The 16975-nt window shown below is 43.3% G+C and overlaps 3 protein-coding genes across 3 annotated transcripts; 1 reads left to right on the top strand and 2 right to left on the bottom strand.

Annotated features, from left to right (window-relative positions):
* The first annotated feature begins 2398 nt into the window (after positions 1–2398).
* LOC117469506 (5-hydroxytryptamine receptor 4-like) lies at positions 2399–3475 on the top strand. Its single transcript, XM_034113935.1, has one exon. It carries the CDS (start codon positions 2399–2401, stop codon positions 3473–3475), a length of 1077 nt encoding a protein of 358 aa, XP_033969826.1.
* A 5180-nt stretch (positions 3476–8655) lies between these two features.
* Positions 8656–9606, bottom strand: LOC117469505 (putative gustatory receptor clone PTE03). The gene has a single exon (XM_034113934.1). The coding sequence runs from the start codon at positions 9604–9606 to the stop codon at positions 8656–8658; it is 951 nt and encodes a 316-aa protein (XP_033969825.1).
* A 3755-nt stretch (positions 9607–13361) lies between these two features.
* On the bottom strand, positions 13362–14306 carry LOC117469494 (putative gustatory receptor clone PTE03). The gene has a single exon (XM_034113917.1). It carries the CDS (start codon positions 14304–14306, stop codon positions 13362–13364), a length of 945 nt encoding a protein of 314 aa, XP_033969808.1.
* Positions 14307–16975: the final 2669 nt, after the last annotated feature.

Genomic DNA, 16975 nt, shown 5'->3' with positions numbered 1-16975 from the left:
CTTAGCCGCTGTGGTCGCAGCTCTGGTTGTTTGTGTGGTTGATGTCGATGGCTGTTTCTGTTTCCCTTTAGTCATTACTTCATAGTTCCCTTAAATATGAGCGTGGTTTGAATCGGTTACAAAATCGGCTTTGAAAGGTATAGAAAAGTTTGTCAGGAGCCCTCCACACACACGTCTGCTCACTCCCTCATCAAACCGGAAGTGTCCTGTCTTTTCTTTCTAAGTGTAGCAGGATGAGAGTCCTAATCCCTTGTAAAGCTTATTCTCCTCGTTTGGCTCTTGTGAGCATATCACCACCAGGGGGCACCCTATAAAAGGGCAGAGGTTTCTAGCTGGCTGTCTCTTGTTTGTTGGTACACAGACCCGACCCACTTGCGTGTTTGCCGTGTTTCCTTCCGCCACCGGTGCAGGTATGTTGCAGTAGCATTGCTCGCTTCAGGAAAGGTTCTGCAATTTGCCAGCGTATTGATACTTAGCCCTGCTTTGCCTCACCTAGTGGAGGATCCTCCCGGTGCAGCCTGTCAACACAGCCATAAAGAGCGTGAAGCTCTCCCCTCTCGGCGTCATCGATAGGAAAGCCTGATCGGTATGTGCGCTGTACGGCGATCTATTTAGTCAATCCACCTCATTACTTTTATTGATATTAACGCTGTATTTGTATTTATTCATAAACCTAGGGCCAATCCAATGTTTAAGGGACATCTGCTGTTTTGCTTCACCGGAGAAAGTGTGTTTATCGGCAGTAACGTCACAACTGCTGCTGATCCTGCCTAAATGTTTGGGCTACCGCTACATAATCGTTGCTTCTGATTGCTGCTTCTGGCCAGCTTTGCGTCGCCTACTGCGGATGCTCGCTCACCAGTAAAGTGCTGCTTTAACTGCACGCCTTCCTGCTGCCTTGCTTGGGCCGACACTTGAAGTGTGGAAGTCACTGAACTCTGGGGCTAACTCCCTCTATAACTTGTCCTTACTTTGGCCAACTTGATTTAAACTAGCTTGTTTATTTTATTCTAGTTAATTGTTTATTTTGTTTGACTGAACCTTTTCTCTTGTGATTTGTTCTATTTTTAAATGTTTACACAATTGTTATTGTGGGGGAAACTTCTGTGTCGCAATGCAGTGGGAGTCACCGACTCAAAGGAGACATGGGGAGAGCTGGAGCTTTGATGTCAAACACTGATGGTTTATTTAGGAGCTTCGGCCGGAGAATTCACATCACAAGTCCAAGAGCCAGAGGTTCTGACTTCACGGTAGAGTTGCCACGTCAAATCTGAAGAACTCTACCTCAGACCCATGTGTTTAGCTAGTTCTGAGAGAATAATCAACATTGTGCATAACAAGATAGAATCATAACACCTCTATCAGCTGACGCCAACAGACTGGAACAGGGAGACAAAACACTGAGAGCACAGCAGCCAAGGTTACAGGTGTGTGTGCTCAGTCAGGACAGTATGAACTGATAAACTGGGTCAAAGTTATGGGCCTTGGAAAATATTTCCCCAACAGTTATCATCTGTTTATGAGAACATATTTGATATTGTGTTTGTTTATTACTTTGATTTACGTATTTTGCCCCCATTAACTGTGTTTGCCTCTTTGTTTCCCTACTTAGTTACTGAGAGCTGAAGGTGGTGGTGCTGGTGTCCAAGGTGGTGGTTTTCCTCTCTTCTTTTGTGTGTGATGTGCTCCCCCGGGATTTGATTTCCTGCACGTATGACTGGGGTGATTTAAGTTTGGTTTGTTTGGGGATCCTTCCACTCACTCGTCGACCCTATCCCCCCACTGGTAAGCCTCAGCCCCTAATTCATTTTTTCCCTTTGTGCTACAGCCCTGTGCGACTGTTTTGAACTACATTTTAACTATTGACTTGTGCTTAATAAAATGGTATATTTTTGATAAATTGAAACCACGTCTCCTGCTCCATTAGTATTCAAACCTATGTGTCCACTCTATAACTGAAAAAAGTGTTAATATTTCCTTGGGTGAAATACCCAAGGTGGCATTGTCGGAATTGTGAATGGTGTAATCAAACCAACTTTAACAAATACATTCACCTATCCTCCCCTCTGCGGCTACTGCCACATAAACAAAGCATAGAGATGGCATTTTAGATTAGGCAACTCCACTAAAACATGGTATTTTTAAGCCCACAGACTTTAGTGATTCCTTCATCGAACTAAAATGCACTTAGAGATTAACTAATGAGAAGTAACCATGGAGCAGCAATTGGGTCATAACAAACACAATTCTGGGTGGTTCGTCAAATATTTCGCTGTTAATGTACCATACAACAGTGTAGGCAAACTGTGATAAAATGCCTCACTTAATCTGCTAAATCAGACTGAAACAGTAATTTCTCACAACTGTATCTATGTGTTTTGACAGGCTTGATTAGACCATGGATAACGGCAGCTTGGAATTGTTCGAAAAGGCTAACACATCTCTTCAGATTGAACTTCAATCCTGTACTACATTTAGGAACCAGGCTTCTCGCATTTTTCTGTATGCCTTCCTCTCTGTTGGCATTGTGTGCACAGTGGTGGGAAACTTTCTGGTGGTCTTGTCCATTGCCTACTTCAAGCAGTTGCAGTCCCCCACAAACTCCTTCGTCATGTCCCTGGCAGTGGCTGACTGCCTTGTTGGCCTGGTAGTGATGCCTTATAGTATGATTCGGACGGTGGAGGGATGCTGGTACTTTGGTGTCCTTTTTTGTAAGCTTCACTCTAGCCTTGATGTCATGCTCTGCACTGCATCTATATTCCATCTCAGCTGCATTGCATATGACCGCTACTACGCTGTCTGCAACCCGCTAGTTTACTCTTTAAAAATGTCCAACAGTCGAGTAGCTCTCCTTATTTGTGTATGTTGGGCTGTTCCCATGCTCATCTCCTTTTGCCCCATAATGCTAGATCTTCATGTGGCAGGTGTGGACATCCTGATCCCTGAAGATTTATGCGTGTTCCTGGTCAATCGCATTTATGCTGTCATGGCTTCCTTGGTAGCCTTTTACTTGCCAATGGCTATCATGCTAATCGCTTATTGGAAGATCTTCAAAGCTGCCAAGCGGCAGGCCAGGCAGATCAGCGCCATGGAAAGCCAAATGGCTTCTGGAGTTGGAAAGGATTCAAGCAAGGAAAAAAGACACAGAAACACTATGAAGAGGGAAAGAAAGGTAGCAAAAACGTTGGGTATCATCATGGGAGTATTCCTAATCTTCTGGATGCCCTTCTTTACAGTCAACATTGTGGACCCTTTTATTGAATACAGCACAGAGGTGGTTGTCTGGGATATCTTTTTGTGGCTAGGATATATCAACTCCTCTTTAAATCCCTTCCTATATGGTTTCTTCAACCGTTCCTTCCGTAGGGCATTCCTCATGTTCATTGGCTGCAGGGTATGCCTGCCTGGATCCTCCCCTTGGATGGATCTGTCACACACTAGGAAAGACCAAAATGAACGTGCAGATCCACAATGAATTTAAAGAAAGTGTCTGTATATTTTGTGTTGCCTTTGGTAAATCAAGGGCAATATTAAGAGTGCTTCAACTGCAAATGTTTTTCAACTTCTAGAAAGAAATATGTTTAAAATCAAAATAAATGTAATACAATAACAAATAATAGTGACGTGGGTCTGCTTAACTACCCCTTAATAAGGATTGTTTTAAATCACCTGTTTTTATTTCATGTAAAGGAAGTGTGCTCTGTGTTAACAACATTTTGATGTTCTAACTTTTGTTTTGCGTCTGTCACAAAGGATTTTCCTATTTCCACTTCTAAGTATTTTACCTTTGGACCTTTTTTGCAATAAATGTGTCATTGTTATATTTTTAAATTCAACCAGAAGTGTGAACTGCAGGAATAATTTGAAAAGATCTATCCTCTACCTGCCAGTCACCGTCCACTGTTTATGTCTGGGTCTAGGATATGAAAGGCTCTATCTTGAAGTTGAATCATTCATGTGTGTATAGCGACAATCAAGGTATGTTCTTTTTTCCCCTGCTAAATTTCAATAATAAGAAGAGAAGCTTTGAATGGAATCAGATAAGTCTCGACTTATCTGATTCCATAGACTTATCTGATCGTGACAGAAAACTAAGATCGTGACACATCACTATGGACATAGTGATGTGTCACGATTCTAGTTTTGTCTGTCTTGTCATGGGTTTTATTTTGCAATTCTGTTCTCTCTGTGTCTTGTCTTTCTTCCTGTGTTTTCCCTCCTGTGTCTGATTGGCTGATTGTGTTCACCTGTTGCCCTTGTGTTTCTGCCTCCCCTGCCCAGCTGTGTCTTGTCCTGTGATTACCCTTCTTTGTATTTAGTCTTGTCTTCCCCTGTGCTCCTTATCGGTTCATTGTCTTTCCTGTCTCCCTCCATGTTGGTCACGGTCAGTTTTTGTTTTGATGCTACCTTGTGCTACCTGTTTATTTTATGTCATGTTTTTTCATTCATCAGCTTTTGTTTAAATAAAGCTCGCCTTTTGTTCCTTGACCTTTTTGCCTTTTTTTTGTATTCTGCATTTGGGTCCTACCTTTTTCCACGAATCCTGACATGATGGTAATCAGACACATAATAATATATCCGAATCCTGACGGAATGAACCAACCAAATTTGGACTCAGCAGATTCCGATTTTTTGGCTCTACAGGCAGGACGTCTTGGGTACTCTCTGGAGTACATTTTTTATACCTGGTATGACGCCTCATCTAGACGGGGTAGAGTGGCTGCTTTGAAGGAGGCACACCAGGAGGTTGCTCGCAAGCCCTGGCTCAGGAGTTGTTGCCTGAGTGGCTACAACTTTTTACAAGTAGTCCTGAAAACTTGTCTCAAGCCTCTAACCCTTTCCTGGGGTCAGGCCTGGCCTTGGGAGGTCCGCGGATCCTCCGGAAGGTTTCTGGAAGATGCAAGGCCAGGATTCCAGCCCGTGCTCCAGCGGTTCCAGCTCCAGTACCGGCCCCAGCAGCCATGGTCCCGGCTCCAGTTCCGGTCCACGCAGCCATGGTTCCGGCTCCAGTTCCGGTCCACGCAGCCATGGTCCCGGCTCCAGTTTCAGCTCCAGTACTGGCTCTCCGGCCAACGCCAGCTCCCCGTGGCTCTCTGGCCGACTCCAGCTCCTCGTCTCCTGTTGGCTCTCCGGCCGACGCCAGCCCCCCGTGTGCTGTTGGCTCTCCGGCCGACGCCAAACCCCCGTGTCCTGTCGGCGTACCGGCCGACTCAAATCCCTTCTTCATCGGGGATCCCGCCGACTCAAGCTCCTTCACCGTCGGGGGTCCCGCCGACTCAAATTCCTTCTCGAGTCCCCTCTCAAGTCCCCTCTCAAGTCCCCTCTCAAGTCCCTTTTCAAGTCCCCTCTCAAGTCCCCTCTCAATTCCCTTTTCAAGTCCCCTCTCAAGTCCCTTTTCAAGTACCCTCTCGAGTCCCCTCTCAAGTTTCTTCTTGAGTCCCCTCTCGAGTCCCTTTTCAAGTCCCCTCTCGAGTCGCCTCTCAAGTCCCCTCTCAAGTCTCCTCTTGAGTCCCCTCTCAAGTCCCCTCTCAAGTCCCTTCTCGAGTCCCTTTTCAAGTCCCCTCTCGAGTCTCCTCTCAAGTCCCCTCTCAAGTCCTCTCTCAAGTCCCTTCTCGAGTCCCTTTTCAAGTCCCCTCTCGAGTCTCCTCTCAAGTCCCCTCTCAAGTCCCCTCTCATGTCCCTTCTCGAGTTCCTTTTCAAGTCCCCTCTCGAGTCTCCTCTCAAGTTCCCTCTCGAGTCCCTTTTCAAGTCCCCTCTCGAGTCACTTTTCAAGTCCCTTCTCAAATCCCTTCTCATGTCCCTTCTCTAGTCCCAACTCATGTACCAACTCCATGTCCTGTGTCGTTGGGGGTTCCGCTGAGGGTCCTGCCAACTCCATGTCCTGTATTGTTGGGGGTTCCGCTGAAGGTCCTGCCAACTCCATGTCCTGTTTCGGGGGGGCGTGTGGCGCAGTGGATAGAGCGTTGGTGTTTGGATCAGGGGGAGCACAGGTTCAAACCCCACTGCAGTCAGCATGTCGTTGTGTCCCTGGGCAAGACACTTCACCCCAAATTGCTCCTGTGGGGATCATCCACAGTATTGAGTATGTAAGTCGCTTTGGATAAAAGCGTCTAACAAGTAACAACTAATATGTAATGTTTCGTTGGGGGTTCCACCGGATTTCCTGCCAACACCATATCCTGTCCTGTTGGGGGTCCCGCCGACACCTGCTCCGCCGGATTTCCTGCCAACACCATGTCATGTCCTGTTGAGGGTCGTGCCAACACCATGTCCTGTCCGTCCGGGGTCTCACTGACACCAGCCCATGTCCCGTCCAGGGTTCCTGTCCGGACAACACTGGTTCCTGTTACGCCGTTGGCTCTGCCGGCTATGAACTCTGTCTTGCTGGGTGTCTCGCTGACACCAGATCCTATTCCGCCGGTGGTCCAGTCGGCCACGAACCCGGTCCGTCCTTGTGCCCGGCTCCCTGACTATGCCCGCGACGGCCTTAGCCGCTTCTCTGCCTCTACATTGCCACCGGGCCGTCCGCCCGAGACTCCTTCCTGGTCCTCTGCCTTGCCCCGGGCCGTCTGCCCGAGACCACCTCCTGTTCCTCTTCTTTGCCCCCTGGCCGTCCGCCCGAGACCACCTCCTGTTCCTCTGCCTTGCCCCCGGGTCGTCCGCGCCCGAGACCCCTTCCTGGTCCTCTGCCGTGCCTCCGGGCCTCCAAGCCTCCGGACCCCCTCCACCCACCCTTTTGGAAGTGTTGGACTTTGGTTGAATGTCTTCAATCCGTCCCTTGAGGGGGGGGTTCTGTCACGATCTTAGTTTTGTCTGTCTTGTCATGGGTTTTATTTTGCAATTCTGTTCTCCCGGTGTCTTGTCTTCCTTCCTGTGTTTTCCCTCCTGTGTCTGATTGTGTTCACCTGTTGCCCATGTGTTTCTGCCTCCCCTGCCCAGCTGTGTCTTGTCCTGTGATTACCCTTCTTTGTATTTAGTCGTCCCCTGTGCTCCTTGTTGGTTCATTGTCTTTCCTGTCTCCCTCCATGTTGGTCACGGTCAGTTTTTGTTTTGATGCTGCCTTGTGCTACAGTACCTGTTTATTTTCATTCATGTTTTTTCAGTCATCAGCTTTTGTTTAAATAAAGCTCGCCTTTTGTTCCTTGACCTTTTTGCCTTTTTTTTGTATTCTGCATTTGGGTCCTACCTTTTTCAACGAATCCTGACATGATGGTAATCAGACACATAATAATATACACATAATAGACACTAAACCTGTGTATGTTTTTCTGATTTTCTGATGTAAAGTATATATCATATAAAATGGTATTAACCCAGTTTTTTTATTTATGTCATAGTTACAGTGCATAGCAATGGGACACGATACCCTGATAAGACTTTATATGATATGATGTGACATGAGGCATTAATTCATTAATATCTAAATACATCACATTGATGCATTTAACTTTGAAATGCAAAGTAAAAGTTGATTATTTCTGTTTATTTATTTAATATCAGTTGGCAGGATTGAAGCACAACATTGAAGTGAAGCAGTTGCGTTAGGCCTGAGATTCCGGAACAGCCCTTTATATCATAAGACCCTGAACCAGATTTTGGTAGTGATTACTCTTTTACAACATTAAACAAACTTGTGTTTATATTTTAAAAAAGCAACCTTTTAAAAAGATTAAAAAAAAGTAACACTATATAATTTAATTGATGCTAATTTAACTGCTAAGCACAGCGTCGGCTCTGGAACCGTAATCCAATCGGGGTTGGACTCTATTCTTCTCCGGAGTTTCCCAAGGTGTCAGGCGGCGGGTGGGTATTCCTCACAAGCAGGGCCGGCCCTGACCAATTTGCTGCCCTAGGAAATATTTTAGCTGGCCTTTAGCTTAGCGGTGGTGACGTGAAGTCATGTGACCGTGCTGCAGTTCATTTATAGCCCAACTTTAGCCACCTTTAGCTTAGCGGTGGTGACGTGAAGTCATGTGACCGTGCTGATGATGAGTTGTGGTGTGTGTGTCTCACCTGGAGCTCCGCAACGCCTTTTTATAATCTGAAACACTGTCGCTGCACGCTCAACGGTTTTCATTAAAGATCACAGTGTTTCTGTGCTACATAGAAACACCTCTGGAAAATATAAAATAAACTTTTTAGTTTTGCTGTTTTGGATTCATAAATACGAGTAACATGACTTCCTATTAAACTGTGCAGCCTTTTCACTTTAAAACTATGATATTTACAGGCCAAACCATTAATTTATAATAAAATAAATGTGAATGGCAGGCCTAGTTCAGACTTTAGGGGGCATCACATTTTGTATAGTTTAATAATTTCTTTCTTGGCCCATGCTACACACTTTTGCTGAGTTTCATTAAAAGTGTTTGTGTAATCCTACAGACAGACAAACCAAACTGAAAACACTGTCAGAGTAATAAGAGTCATGAAACGATACGTAAAAACCAAGTTCATAAGATTTTCTTTTAATATTATTCTGGATATAATCACTATTTACAGCCTTAATGCATTCATACATTGAAATATAAGATGTATTTTGGAACAATGCAGTTCATTGAAGCCTCAATTATAATAACTTGATTTACACTATGGGTCAGGGGTATTTCTGTAGATACACTGCTATCCAGTCACTTCAACATAATCAACACCGTGTCATTTGGCATCCATTGTAACGACTTTACTCTTATGAAACAGAGCCATAACCCTCTGCCGGACCTCTTTGATCTGCAGGCCGTAGATCAGAGCGTTCAGGGCGGGCAGCACCACGTGTAGCATGACCGACGCCACCTTTCTGTGGGCCGCCAGCTGAGGGAAGCGGTGCAGAATGATGATGATGAAGCCAGACACCAGCAGGATGGCGTAGACGGCCAGGTGTGTGGCGCAGGTCTGCAGTGCTTTTCTGTTCAGAGTCTTGTTCTTACTGCGCAGACAAACCATGGCGATCCTCAGGTAGGTGACCGTGACGCTGCCGATGGACGAACCCAGCAGGACCACGGTGTATCCAAGGCCGTAGATGTTGTTGATGAGCACGCTCTCACAGGACAGCTTGAATAAGGAGGCGTTATTGCAGGAGAAGTGGACAATAATCCACCTACAGCGAGACAGACGCACACTGAGGCCGATGAGGATCCCCACCATGGGGAGGGGGATCACCCACGCCCACACGGACAGAACCAGCACCATCCTGTGGGTCATGATGGTGGCGTAGCGCAGAGGGTTGCAGATGGCCACGTAGCGATCGAACGCCATGATCATGAGCACGGTGTGAGAGGCGCTGGCGTGGAGGTGGACGCAGAAGGCCTGGACAACGCAGTCCATGTACCGGATGACCCGCTGCGAGTCCGGCGTCAGGAGGTCCCGGAGAACATGAGGGATGATGATGGTGGCCCCGAACACATCGTTGATGCTCATGTTGCACAGCAGGAGGTACATGGGCTGGTGGAGGCCGCTGCTCCTGAAGATCAGCACCACCAGGCCAATGTTGGACACCATGATGAAGATGTATACGATTAGGAGAAGGATGAAGGAAGGAATATAAGACTGGGAGGGGATATTGAACCCTTCTAGGATCAGGATGTCTTTACCAAAAGTGCTGTTTTCCATAGCTTTATATCATGTGGCAATACAGACTTTTATATGTTCAAAGTTATATAGAGTTACAGTTGCAGAAAATCAAAGACATGTACCTGAAGATCTTTAAAAAAAGTCTTAATAAAGTTACCACACTGAATCTAAATGTGTTCACATCACAATAACAATGACTCGCTGTAAATAAGACGCATACATTTGGTTATTTTTGTTATATCAGTTCATTAAATGGTTGATTCACCTAAATTGAAATAGTTCAATTTAAAATGGTATTTCAATATTGGATGAAGTTACACAATGAAGAGTTGTTCCTGAAGGTCGTTAGTTATTGACAGTAACATATGCTATTAGCAACAAAAAACAACTTTACATTCTCATATGTCTACAAAGTCAACATCTACACTGCTCCTAGTACTAGACTCCTACTACTAGGATGGGTTAAATGCGGAGGCCAAATGTCACTGTGTGTGCTGTGTGCTCTGCATGTGTGACCTTTAAAGAGGGTTTCATCCCTCCGATTCTATCTATCTATCTAGTTCATAAAATGGTTGATTCACCTTTTTCTTTTAAAGATTAAAATGGTATTTACAGATTTGATGAAGTTACACAATGAAGAGTTGTACCTGAAAGTCGTTTCTACAAAAGACACATGTTTGCAGAGTTATTGACAGTAACATAGACACTGATTCTGCAAAGACAAAGTGTTAATTTTAAGCTCAACATATAACAGGTTTCAGATCAGTACAAAACTCCAATAAAAACCTTTAAATGGGGAGAAAATGTGAATTACCTGAAGATGTTTAAATAAAGTCTTAATAAAGTTACCACACTGAATCTAAATGTGTTCACATCACAATAACAATGACGCGCTGTAAATTGGACGCATACATTTAGTTATTTTGCAGAAACAGAAGCACAACATATTAAGTCACCATGTCTACAAAGTCAACATCTACATCAGTTCATGAAATGCATGATTCTGCAAAGACAAAGTGTTAATTTTAAGCTCAACATAGAACAGGTTTCAGATCAGATCAGGAAAAAACTCCAATAACAACCTTGAAATGGGGAGAAAATGTGAAAGGAAATAGCAACAGAGGAGGGATCCCTCTTCCAGGACAGACGGATACATCCCTGTTGAACATTTTTCAATGCTATGAGAAACAAAAAAACACTTTACATTCTCATATAATGCATTAAAGTGATGGTAGAAACAAACACACCAACAAGACATGAGAATTGAAACTGTAGCTGGTTAAAATTGGGGTAAACAAACATTCAAAGGAAGCTTGAATACTGAGAAATCCTATAAGCTACTACAGTAAATAAAGGATATGTGAATGTACATTCATTAAATAAGCACAATGTCTAACAGCAGCTGCTTAGACACAGTCCTGCCTCCACCTCCGACCAGAAGTGAAGACTTTTATTTGGTGCATCGCTCGTTGATAGGTCAATGGTAACTTGGCAACAATGAAGCTTCATTATGTGTATCTAATGAAGGTTCATTCAAGATATTGGCAGGAAGGGTGGCTAAGTGACTAAATATCTTGGGGTTTGCTCGTGTGTTGACCAAGCAGCAACCTCCGGTTATATCTTTAAATGGTCACTTTAGGGCTCTGAAAGTGAGATAATCCCCATAGACCCCCATGGTAAAAGGCCCAACCCTAACCCTATACAAACATGTTTGCAGCCTGGTGGAAGAAAAAAAAAATGTCTGGCCTATTTATAACAGCTATACCGAGGTTTACATTTGTATATAACTTGCCTGTTGAATATAAATGTAATGATGCAGGAATGAGTCCTAAAACCCGTAAATTAGTCAGCATTTTGTCAACTTCAGTCCCCTGGTCTGTAGGTCAATGGTTTTTGTTTTTGGTTGTTATCCTGAAATAAGGTCTGTGGTTAACACAAGCTGAAGAGGTTAGAATTCTATGGCATAAAATACGTCAGTAAATACCCAACTGGTGAATTTCAAGATGGCGGTTGCTAACAAGTGTCTAAATGAGACAACTAAACATCATCACGCCCAACATTAGCCACCTTTAGCTTAGCGGTGGTGACGCAAAGTCATGTGACCGTGCTGTAGTTCCTTTATAGCCCCACATTAGCCACCTTTAGCTTAGCGGTGTTGACGTGAAGTCATGTGACCGTGCTGTTGTTCCTTTATAGCCCAAAATTAGCCACCTTTAGCTTAGCGGTGGTGACATGAAGTCATGTGACTGTGCCATAGTTGCTTTATAGCCCAACATTAGCCACCTTTAGCTTAGCGGTGGTGATGTGAAGTCATGTGACCGTGCTGTAGTTCCTTTATAGCCTAACGTTAGCTTTTTACTTCAGAAATCATAAAGTGGTGTTAATATGTGGAGATCATCACGCTTAACTAAACGTTTAAGAATCATAAACGTTTGCTTGACACACAGATTATTTTCTGACATAATCCAAAAAAGAAATCCCATTGGTTTAAACAATTCAATATAGGCCTGCAATATATATATACAAGTCAAATTGTACATGGATATGGATTCTCATGGATATGCAGATATACGCGGTTCTGGGTGTGCACATCAGCATTAAAGAACATTGTACACTATTGGAAAGGGTGTGTGAGTGCAATCAAGGCCCTTTAACAGTCATTATGTCATTTTACATATTTATGCTGCAACATTAAACTGATGAACACAGCACCTTTACCTAATGCGTCAAACATTTAAATAGTGGTAGTTTTATAACATATATTATTCTGAAATGGGGTAACCTTTTGTACTTTAAGAATATTTGATAATTTGATAATGCTAATAATTTACTACCTATAGTAGTTTAACTTTACTTTAAATTAAGTTTTGAAAACTATGAGAATGAAGAGAGGTGATTGAAGATGAGAAATTATTGTATATGTATGTATAAATGTAAATGTAAGTAGGAATAACTTGCATAATGACTTAAAGGACAATCATTGATCAAGTAAGGGGTGGGAATTAATAAGCATTTGCTTCCTCCTACTCCCTTTCGGACACATATGATTTTTTTTAATTATTATTATTATTATTAATATGAAGACTTTTTTTGTTGACTATATAAATATTATCGTGAATGTGGATAAATACTGTATTTTAACAATACGGTATTCTGTTTTTCACATTTGTTATTTTTTTTTTTTTTTTTTTTTTTTTTTTAATCTGTTCGAAATAAAAGATTGAAATGAAAAAAAAAAAATGAAATGAAATGCTGGATTTTCTACACTCGATGCTTTCACTGAAGGACTTAGCTGGGAACTTGAAGATATCGTTTAGTGTTTTGTTTTTCTGCATTTGCTGAAACCTTCTGACAGAACCGTCATGGTTTACATCATTAAACAATCCTAAAAATGTTTGACAACCAAACATGACTTCTTAAAAAGAATAAATTGTAACTAAGATGTAATGAAAAGGCAATTTCCCCAGAGTATGGTCAATATAATTTATCATTCTTAATAAATATGTTTGTGAACTCTGCAAATCTGTTACTCAACTACATTTTTAATCCAATATCTCTTAACTTTGTTGATTTCATCTTGTCACTTTGATAATGCATTCACTTTCCTGACACATCTAGTTTTTTTTAAATTGTGCTGTTTATTAATATGCATGATTCTCTGAAAAATATTTCCATGACTGACAAGGTTTATTGATGATGACAACCCTATTTATCTTTCAACACCTTTATGCAAAAATATTTTATTTACAACAACAGTGCCCTTTCAACATGATTCCTGCAGAAGCGTTATCAGTTTATTTCATTTGAACCACACGTCTGCTGTGAAACAAAGTGGCAATCCTCTGCTTTATCTGTTTCATCTGCAGCCCGTAGATGACGGCGTTGAAAGCAGGCAAAGTGGCTTCACATAAAACAGACACCACCTTCCTGTAGTCCGACATCTGAGGGAAGCGGTGCAGGGTGATGATGATGAGGGCGGACGCCAGCATGAAGACGTACACGGCCAGGTGAGTGGCGCAGGTCTGCAGCGCTTTGCTGTTCAGAGCCTTGTTCTTACTGCGCAGACACACCATGGCGATCCTCAGGTAGGTGAGCGTGACGCTACACATGGAGGATCCCAGGATGACCACGGTGTATCCGAGGGCGTAGATGTTGTTGATGAGCACGCTCTCGCAGGAGAGGTTGAACAACGAGGCATTGTCGCAGAACGGGTTGGGTATCACCCTCCTGCAGCGAGACAGACGCACGCTGAGGCCGATGAGAATCGTGACGCCAATGAATGTGGTCGCCCACGCCCACACCGACAGACCCAGCACCATCCTGTGGGTCATGATGGCGGCGTAGCGCAGCGGGTTACAGATGGCCACGTAGCGGTCAAACGCCATGATCATGAGCACGGTGTGAGAGGTGCCCGCATAGAGGTGAACACAGAAGGCCTGGAAGGCGCAGTCGATGTAATGGATGTAGCGCTCTGGTTGAGGAATGAAAATGTCACGGAGAACATGCGGTGTGACAATCGTAGCCCCAAAAATGTCATTAATACTCATGTTGCAGAACAGCAGGTACATGGGCTGGTGCAGGCTGCTGCTCGTACAGATCAGCACCACCAGCGTGATGTTAGACACCAGAGCAAAGATGTAGATGAAGAGGAGGAAGATGAAGGAGGGGATGGTGGACTGGGGGGAGACCTTCAACCCCTCCAGGAGGAGAATGTCCTCATTCAGAGTCAAGTTTTCCATGTCTATGTAAAACTGCATTTGTCCCTGCAAAGTTTCTGATAACAGCAAAAAGGTTTTACAAAGCAAACAGGAATGGGCTGAGCAACATGTACTACATTAAATAAACTGGATATTTATTACCAAATACCTTATATCAACATTGCGTATTGTACGATTAACTATTGCAGCTTTCAGCGTAAAGAATCAGTAATGTGGACACAATGACTTAATAGGTAGAAGCTAGAAAAGAGACATCACGTTATTGTAATGCAGACATTAAACAACAGGACAATACAACACTAAATCTGACATCATATTACAATGTTGATATATGTATACTCTTCTTATTACACTCTATGTTCTCGTCTTCATCATAAATATTTCAGTTTCTTCACAATTGTCACAATAATTCAGTGTTTCTGCAGCTAACCCTAACCCTGGATTCCCTGATCCCATGGATGTCCATTCAGACACACAACAAACAACACAGGTTAGAAGCATTTACAGTTCTGATGAAGATGAATACAAGGCAACATATTTCAAGACATGTCATTAGTACTCAGCCTGTAATCAAGAGCAATATCTTACCTGGAGTATTGCATATTAATATTAAAGCTTTTCCAAATCTTATTTTTGATGTCTTAAGAGCAGATTGAATCGCCCCCTGCATCAAGGACTTTGTACAATGCAAATAAAGGATACACGCTGTTATTAAAGAATAGCTACATATTGCTGAGGTACATTTACACACATACCATCTCCAGCTGCAGTGGGGTGTAAGCATTATCTTGTTGCATCCCCTCCACCTAAGACCCAACTTGTAAAAGCTGCAGCACTTTTATTCAGTGCACTGGAGGCTTTTACCTGGAAGTCAGCTGTCACTTAGTAACAGGTGACTCGCAGCATCACCCATGTGTCCATAGTGATGGTAATCATACAAATAATAATATACACATAATAGACACTAAACCTTTGTATGTTTTTTGGATTTTCTGATGTAAAGTATATATCATATAAAATGGTATTAACCCAGTTTTTTTATTTATGTCATAGTTACAGTGCATAGCAATGGGACACGATACCCTGATAAGACTTTATATGATATGCTGTGATATGAGGCATTACTTCATTTGTATCTAAAATACATCACATTGATGCATTTAACTTTGAAATGCAAAGTAAAAGTTGATTATTTCTGTTTATTTATTTAATATCAGTTGGCAGGATTGAAGCACAACATTGAAGTGAAGCATTTGCGTTAGGCCTGAGATTCCGGAACAGCCCTTTATATCATAATAAGACCCTGAACCAGATTCTGGTAGTGATTACTCTTTTACAACATTAAACAAACGTTTGGTTATATTCCGAAAAAGCAACCTTTTAAAAAGATTTAAAAAATGTGAATATATATAATTTAATTTATGCTAATTTTACTGCTAAACACAGCGTCAGCTCTGGAACCGTACTCCTTGATAGGGATTGGACTCTATTTATTCTCCAGAGTTGCCCAAGGTGTGAGGTGTGGGGATACTCACAAGCCCCCGGTTGGGTGCCGCTTTGTAGGAGTTTCCCCCAGTGGACGAAAGTGGTTGCCTCCCTACGCCTGCGGGTTATGTGGGGTAAAACTCTGACTGTTGTATGTGCTTATGCACCAAACAGTAATTCAGAGTATTCAGCCTTCTTGGAGACCTTCGAAAGAGCTTCGCACGACTATGGGGCTCCTAAAGGGGGACTCCTTAGTCCTGCTTGGAGACTCCAACGCACATGTGGGCAATGATGGAGACACTTGGAGGGGTGTGATTGGGAGGAACGGCCCCCCTGATTTGAACTCAAGCGGTGCTTTGTTACTGGACTTCTGTGCTAGTCATCGATTGGCCATGACAAACATGTTCGAACATAAGGCCGTATGTTTTGGACACTCGAGTGCAGAGAGGGAGCTGTCAACTGATCAGCATCTGGTGATGAGTTGGGTCGAGTGCCAGGGGAAGCCTCTGGACAAACCTGGTTAGCCCAAACGTGTATTAAGTGAACTAGGAATGTAGGGTGCTTTATGCAGATGATGTGGTTCTGATGGCTTCATCAGTCTGCAACCTTCAGCACTCACTGGATCGGTTCGGAGCCGAGTATCTTCGTCACAACGGTGCGGTCAAGCTTCTGCAATACCGCTCCGACTGCTCTGATACTTGCGGGCCCATCTCATGCTCCATTGCAGTCACTTTGAGTCGCTGATGAGGATCAGCAACTCCAAATCTGAGGCCATGGTTCTCAGCAGGAAACAGTTGCACTGTCTACTCAGGGATGGATCCTAAGGCAGTGGCGGTTCTAGAACATTTTACACAGGGTGGCAAAGGGGGGGCAAGACGTCATGCCAGGGTGGCATGGAAGGGTGGACAGTACGTGGTATTTTATACTGTATATATAACCTATTTATTGTTAAATCATGCCCCAACACAAGTGTTCTTAATGCACAAGAGAAACAAGGTGTTCAGACAAACAAACTAAAATATAGTATAAAACAGCTCAATGCTCATGATACCCTAGAATTATTTTTACTGTAAGTACAGTCAAATTACTTAGTTATAATGAAGTACACAAATGACATCACCCACCTCTTAAGAGAGCTAAAGGTGACCTGTGCAGCAACACATTTCAATACATATTTGTCAATACTAAGAGCTGCTATTGTGCTG

Source organism: Trematomus bernacchii, unplaced genomic scaffold (assembly GCF_902827165.1).
Source record: "Trematomus bernacchii unplaced genomic scaffold, fTreBer1.1, whole genome shotgun sequence".
NCBI classification, from domain to species: Eukaryota; Metazoa; Chordata; class Actinopteri; order Perciformes; family Nototheniidae; genus Trematomus; species Trematomus bernacchii.
The sequence above is the reverse complement of the archived record's forward strand: the minus strand, read 5'-3'. Positions and strand labels throughout refer to the sequence as shown.

Bases quoted from the DNA above. Each gene is read 5' to 3' on its own strand.
- LOC117469506 (XM_034113935.1), top strand. From the start codon at position 2,399: ATGGATAACGGCAGCTTGGAATTGTTCGAAAAGGCTAACACATCTCTT.
- LOC117469505 (XM_034113934.1), bottom strand. From the start codon at position 9,606: ATGGAAAACAGCACTTTTGGTAAAGACATCCTGATCCTAGAAGGGTTC.
- LOC117469494 (XM_034113917.1), bottom strand. From the start codon at position 14,306: ATGGAAAACTTGACTCTGAATGAGGACATTCTCCTCCTGGAGGGGTTG.